The 7,640-nt window shown below is 22.3% G+C and overlaps 1 protein-coding gene across 8 annotated transcripts in view; it reads right to left on the reverse strand.

Moving 5' to 3' along the window:
* Positions 1–1,771: 1,771 nt before the first annotated feature.
* Positions 1,772–7,640, reverse strand: part of LOC102678127 (RNA-binding protein squid) — an 11,299-nt gene continuing 5,430 nt past the window's right edge. Inside the window, exons 8-11 of one of the 8 annotated variants that reach the window (XM_006618961.2) lie at positions 7,508–7,640; positions 4,950–5,021; positions 3,195–3,310; positions 1,772–3,012 (exon numbers count right to left, since the gene is read on the reverse strand). In XM_006618961.2, coding sequence (XP_006619024.1) covers positions 3,243–3,310; positions 4,950–5,021; positions 7,508–7,640 — 273 coding nt within the window. In that variant the 3' untranslated portion in view covers positions 1,772–3,012; positions 3,195–3,242. Of the gene's footprint in view, positions 3,013–3,194; positions 3,311–4,949; positions 5,022–7,465 lie in introns of all 8 variants that reach the window. The other 7 variants (XM_006618959.2, XM_006618958.2, XM_006618957.2 and 4 more) reach the window with 7 other exon arrangements.

A 7,640-nucleotide genomic window follows, 5' to 3' on the forward strand; every position in this document is an offset into this window, starting at 1 on the left:
AAGCTATGCGGATTTTACAGGAACTACATCATCAATCGAATAAATTCCAGAAGGGCACTTCCTTGCACTTACTAAATCGCTGATTGGTTATTTCATTTTTCATATGAAAAATCAACCAATTATAAGATAGCTTAAATAGAAAAATTCTATTGGACTAGACACATATATACTGATCCAATACATGTTTCATTCTATTGTAAATGATGCATTATTGGATAGTTTATTAAATAAATCACTTTAAAATCAACTTAATATCTTATAATATATATTTATATACTAATATATAAATTGTTTTCCGTTAAATTATATTTATTTTATTTTATATATAAAACAATTGAAACTTTAAAATGATTATATTAATAGCATAATCTATATTTTATTTTTTATCTTTTATTTACTTTGATTATATATACATATATACATCATATATATATGACTTTTATCTTTCTAGTTTTTGTTTAAGATTAAAATATGATTGTTAAATATAATATAATTATTTATATATAATTAAAAATAAAAGTAATATATTTTTTAGAAAATCATTTTTATTTTATTACACCTTTAATTCGAAGGAAATATTTAAAAAAATACTTAAAACTATAACCTGAACAAATTATAAAAATATTTATTTTTATTATTTTTGTGAAATGTTTTTATATTTATTTTTATACGTGATTGTATATTAATAAATAATATTTATTAAAAATAAGTAAAAGTAATTTAAATATTATCTTATAAAAGTCATTATTTATTTATATTTTTTTTCAGAAATAATTTTATTATCTATTGATACTATTTCAAACTATTATTAATAAATAATAATTAATAACATTAAATAAACCTAGTGATCTGAATAATAAAATCTTTAATTTAAAATAAATCATTATAATTGTAAATTTTAACGAACAATTTTAAACAATAAAATAAAAATTAATAAAGATATTTAAACAAATAAACAAAATTAGATTCCACAAACAATATTTTTAATTTTTTATATACAATATTTTATAAGAATAAAAATTTATAATACTTATAATAATTCATAATGAAAAAATGTTTTCAATAATTTTATTTAATTACATATTAAAACATTTAAACATTAAAAATTATTGATTTTTAAGGTTTAATTATAATAAAACAAAGTATTAGAATACATAATACATTTAATTATATAAAGTACACAAATGAAAAACTCATAAAATTTACATACCAAAGAATTTTTACAAATAAGTGAAACAAACTTAAATTGTATGTTATGAAAATTATCTTAAACATTTCTTTTCTACGCGGGGAAAACAAATATTTTAAAATTGATTTTTTATATATTATTCTCCTAAAAATAAATTTCATAGTTTATTTTAATATTATTTTGTATATGTTTTCATACAATTGAATTTTGTAAAATTTTATTCTGTAATTAAAGCTGTTAAAAAATTCTTTAATGATCAAAATATTTTGTAATACAAGATAAGTAAAAATATCAAATTCCCCATTTTATATACACATCAAGATAGAAATTCTTTATATTTTTTAAATAGAAATTAGTAAGCAAAAAATATCGTTTAATGAATCATATAAAAAATTATAAAACTTAATAAATTGAAATATACTTTCTTAATTAATAGAAAATTTAATTGAAATATATCTTATTTTCTACAATTTAATTAGACAATAAAAATTTATACAATACTATTCAATGAAAATATTTAATATTATTGAGAATGCATTTTGTACATTTCATTTTAAACTGTGAAATTAAAAAAAGGCAATATTATTTTTTGTCTAATTTTTTTAATGTAATACTTTTGTGACATAGAACAGTGTTGAATTTGAGAAAAATACAATATTTTCTTTTAGTTTAAAAATCTTATTACGATGTTCTTTGCCTAGAATGAAACTATCGATATATAAATATAATGTACATGTGTTGTTCTTGAGTGTAGAATAAAAACTGAAAGAATACCTAGCTCGATGCATGTACTGTGGTAGAATCAGCAAAATATTGTTTGTAATACAAATTCACTAAATCCTCGTGTCAGTCTTATTTAAATCTAATGTATAGATGTTTATCACTATATTTTAATGAAATATTGTGTACATATCATTTTCCAAAAATTAAATTATTAGGATCGGTTAACACAAATACAAACATACGCGGTATATATTATGTACACAAAATGAATTTATTTTATCCTATTCTTCTTATCAATAAGGAAGCAATAATCTTTTTACCTCTTATTTCATACCTCACACAATCATTATAAACAACTCGGTACTTTTCATTTTTGTCTTATCGTAGCCGTGTAAAAAGTACATTGCCTGCTTACTCTTCTATAGTGGATCTCCTCTTATTAAGTTTAGTTTATAGACAAATTAAAATAATCTTAATGTTAAAAATAGGGACAGGTTATCTTTTAATAGTCCCAAGCGATGAATGAGAAACTTGATTGTTCCTAATATATCTGTATTTAAATTATTTCCTATCATCTTTTGCTTTCCCATTTGCACAAAAATATTACGTTACAATATGTCATCGTAAGGCATATCATCGATGTAATCATCCATACATTTGAAATAATCATTATGCTGTATTTATATTTATGTCAGCATATAATGTTAATATCTTTCAAACGTACTATGTTACAAAATTGCCTTACGTTGAACAACGTAACGTACTAACAGTAAAAAATTAGTGATAAATAAGATGAAATGAGGAAAGAGACCAATGTGAAATATGAAGTATTTTTCACTTTGTACAAAAGGGTAAACGAGAGATGGAAGAAAGCATTGTGTACCTATATATATATAATATATATATGTATATATGTTTGCTTTTGTTGTCTCCATAATACAGATGTATTGCTAGACGCAAAATATGAAGCTATTACAGTTTTTGTCGTGACTCCTGATGATTCATTTTATTTTGCGGCAGTAGTCTGCGTTGTTGAAAATCTTGCTGAAAGTGACGTGGTTTAATGGAATGATGATTTAACGAGTGATGAGATAGGAAACCTGAAAAGAAGAATAAATATTTAAATGTTTATTATATTATTTATATATAATATTTATATTATTACAAATATCTTTATTATGGAACCACATGAAATCATTGATAATGCTCAACATAAATGACACTGGAAAAGGAAAAGAAAGGTTGTTGAATTTATAGATGTCAGGAAGCTATGATGACTCACCAGCGGTTACAATGCGAATTGCATTGCGGTCGCAATGAATGATTTCCATTAATAGGGTTGGTGCCTTTGGTTCTGACGACCACCTCCCCTCTGCTTTCCGCCGTAGCCTGAGCCTCCTGAAACAATATCCACGATGTACGTTAGTCCAGCAACTTGGATATATCTCTCCGCTTTCTTCTTCCCGTAGTTTTTTTCTTTTCTTTTTTTTTTGGAGAAATTAGAAAAGATTAACTACAAAACGATTTATTTGTAGAAATTACCGCACGCACACTTCTATTAATAACAGAATAAAGTACGAAATAATATATATAGATATACAGACTAACGTAATGGATATAAAACTACGAAGAATCTACATAGAGGCTACAGGCTAAGGTAGTAAGCTGCAAGGCTGCGTTCTGATTCATACTCTCCTTTTCTCCTTACACATTTCTGGGATCTGCATATGCTGAAATACTGAAATCTTCATATTGCTACACTGTATACTTAAAAAATTTCAACTTACTTAAATAATTTACAATTATTTTGCTAAGACTTTATTTTAAACTTATATTAATAATTCTTATATACTATTATCAAAACATAATTTAATATATCATTAATATTATAATTTAAATTGCTTTGAATAACCAGAAATGTTTAAGGTTAAGGATGTGAAAAATGAAAAAGATGAAATGAGTTTAGTATCAGCATGAAAAATAATTTTTAATTAATCATTAATTTTAATTTTAATTATGTTGTGTTGTATGCACAAAATATATAATCAAATAATATAATCCTATATATATATTTTTTTTAGAAAAACATCTAAAAATACACATTTCATATACACAAAAAAATATACAAAAAGATATATTCATATACAAAAAGAAATATAATAGTATAGTATATTAATTTTAAATCTTAAAAATGAAAAATTTTAAATAATGAAACTTTTTAATTTATATTTCTATATCATTAGTGATATTATAACAATTAAATATTTGATTATATATTGAAGAGATGTGTGAAAAATATATTTATTTATTTAAAATAAAATATTAGCATTTAAATTAAGCATAAAGATTTAAATTAATTCAAATAAATTATGAATAATGTATAAATTAATATATTATAGCTTAAACTAATTTTTTTTCTATAATTGTATTATTTTTTTTTTTAGTTTCATTTGTGAATATAAATTATGAATTTATATGCATTTTTTATTTAAATTAATAAATATTTTTTGTGCTTACAAATTTATTATTAAAATTGTTAGATAATTATGATACTATTAAGAATATATTAAAAAATATTTGTATGTATAAAAAAAATATCAAATTATATAAAATATTTCAATTACATACAAATTTCTGAAAAGTGGTTAAAGAAATTAAAATAAATAGATATTAATTCATAAATAATATAGTAAGAAAAAAATAAAATAAAAATGTTATTAAAAATGATAAAAATAAAGTATTTGTATACAGATACACTTAATAATATATATCCATAACTGCTGAAAATTTATTCTTATTAGTATCGTAATTATAAATATAAAAATTTCATATGCTCACACGTACATGTACACACATACTTAAGAAAGAAAATAAAGGGAAATGATGAAGGAAGAACATAAACAAAAATAAGATGCAAAGTAGTATGATTGATGAAAAATATTTGATGAATGAATGTGAATTTAGAAATTGGATTTTTGCTAATAAAGTAGAGGACACGTTCGGGAATACAAAATAGAGAAGGAACGCTAATGCGTACCTTTACCGCGTGCACCACCGCGCCCACCACTGTAGCCACCATCGTAACTACCACCGCCATAGCCATAGCCGTCTGCGTTTCATGGAACACACGGTATAAGAGACAAATGGGGTCAGTATAAACCGGCAATTGTGCTTTTATAGAATAATATATCTATGATAACAATAATAATGATCGCCGGTGTACAATATATTTAATACATAATATGTGTTAAATACAATTATATAAAAAAAAAATTATTAAATTTAAACTTTAGTATTAAATATTTCTTCTTATAAAAATATATAGTTCAAATTATATTAAATCTATATATTATATGAATTTAAAACAATATTCAACAATATTCAACAATATTAAGAAATAATCTTATCTTCCAAAGGGTTTATTGTTTGCACATTTAATATGTAATACTAGTGCAGAGGCTGTTCATAAACTTATGTATCGAAAAATACTATGATTTTATTATACCGTTAACATGAAGTGGCATGCACTTAAACTTCTTATGACGAAAAAGTTTAGTGTAATAATTTATAATTATTTGCCACAGTCCCAGGAAAAAAGTGTGTGCAGGGTCGAACACGCAAATAGATATATATGTAAGTTTATCGTGGACTTGCTATTGTGTTTTTAAAGATTTATTTTTATTTAATATATGTAACAGAAAATAATTTTATAAATGATAATGTAAATTATTTTTTCATTTTTTTTGTTTTCTCTTATGAAAAAAGAATCATACTAAAAACAATAAAACACAATTTAAAAAAAATCAAACACAATTATTGCAAGTATTGATAATTATTATCGTTTAAAGAGTGTGTTAGTTTTATGAATGAAGTGGTTATGTGAAATATGTGAAAGCATGCACATTAGGATTACGTGGCAGGACTTGAAAGCAAGGATTGGAGGTTTAATATACCATATCATACGACATTGTCCTGTATAAGTTTTGCTTTTATGTTCTCCACACATTTAAAGTTCACATATAACTATGTTACAGTGACTATATGTGTTGAAGTTAGCAAGTCTACAGAACTTAAGAGTTATGATAGTAAATATAGTAAAAGAATTTATTTCATGAATTCATTGATATTAATCAATGAACATATGAAATCAATACTTTTTGTGTAATATTTTATTAATAAAATGATTTATAATTTTTGTATTGTAATAATTCTTAATAAATATTAAGAATTAAAGAAATAACTTAAAAAAATGATTATAAGATGCAGAACTGGAAAGAAAATTAATAGGACAGCATTATTTTCTTCTTTATATGTATTACTTATATATATGTAAATGACATTTTTAATTAATATTATTTAAATTATCTATGTTTATTTTTATTTTATGAATGTATTTAATGAAAACAATCAAGATTTGCATTTTTTTTTACTGATTTTCTTTCTAGTTCTGCATATTATATTAATTAAATATATACAAAGAAATTAAATTTTTAAAGAATGTTAAAGAATTATAATCTTATTTATCTTCACACATTCACTGTTACATATTATATGATATCCTGCTTTCCTGAATTTAATGTCGTTCATATGTATGTGTGTATATATATGTATATATAAATTAAATATTAATAAGGTATTAAAAAATTTAACTTAGGAAATTTGTTAGAATTAATAAATTATTTGATCACAGCTCAAAAACAGCCAACCCTCTGGAAGTAGAGGTTTATCTTTCGGATTATGTTATTTTTTTAAATATTATACAATATATACTATACATTATTTTTATAATATAAAAATATAAAATATATTTCAAAACAAAAGAACATAATCCGAATGTAATTCCTAGTATATCTGAGCTGCTGGTTTACTCTCTTAATTTTATATTAAATTATATAATTTATATTTATTTAATTATATTTATAATTAATTTTTCANTAATACTTAAAATTTAATAATATAAATAATATTAAAAATAAAGATTCCGCTGATTTATCTGCAAACCAGCGCTCAATTTGCAGTATTAATCGTATCACATTAATTTTATATCATTTAATATAATTTATACTAATTTATATAATATTANAATAATAATAATATATAAGTTATATTGTATTTTAATAAAAAAATAATATATTATATTATATATATTCAATATATTATATTAAATTATAGTTAATAATAAGAATTTTAATTTATTTTAAAGTTATTTTATATAAAATTTAGGTTTGTGTATAATAAAAAAATTATTATATGTATAATTCATCAGATTAATATTAAATTTTAAAAGTTTTAATGATTTTAAATATTAATAGAAATCTATATTATTTAAGATACTAGAAAATTAATGAAATGTATAAAAAATAAAATAAATAATAAATAAAATATAATACTTGTAATAATTATAATGTTATGTTGTTTGCCAAATACATTGGGACGGTAGCAGCAAAAAATCATCTGCTACTGATTATTAGAAAAAAGTGAAATTAAATTCAATATAATCCTACACAGCGATAAGCGCGTGTAAGTTCTTTTAATAATAATCAATAAAATTACCGTATCCACTGTAGTCGTAACCACCATAGCCGCCGTACCCACCGCCGTAATAATCGTAGCCTCCTCCGTATCCATCATAGCCACCGCCATAACCGCCTTGTCCGTAACCGCCGCCATAACCTCCTCCGTATCCACCTTGGCCCCAACCACCTTGACCACCAAAACCACGTCCTCT

The sequence above is a fragment of the Apis dorsata genome, unplaced genomic scaffold (assembly GCF_000469605.1).
Source record: "Apis dorsata unplaced genomic scaffold, Apis dorsata 1.3 scaffold_383, whole genome shotgun sequence".
NCBI classification, from domain to species: domain Eukaryota; kingdom Metazoa; phylum Arthropoda; class Insecta; order Hymenoptera; family Apidae; genus Apis; species Apis dorsata.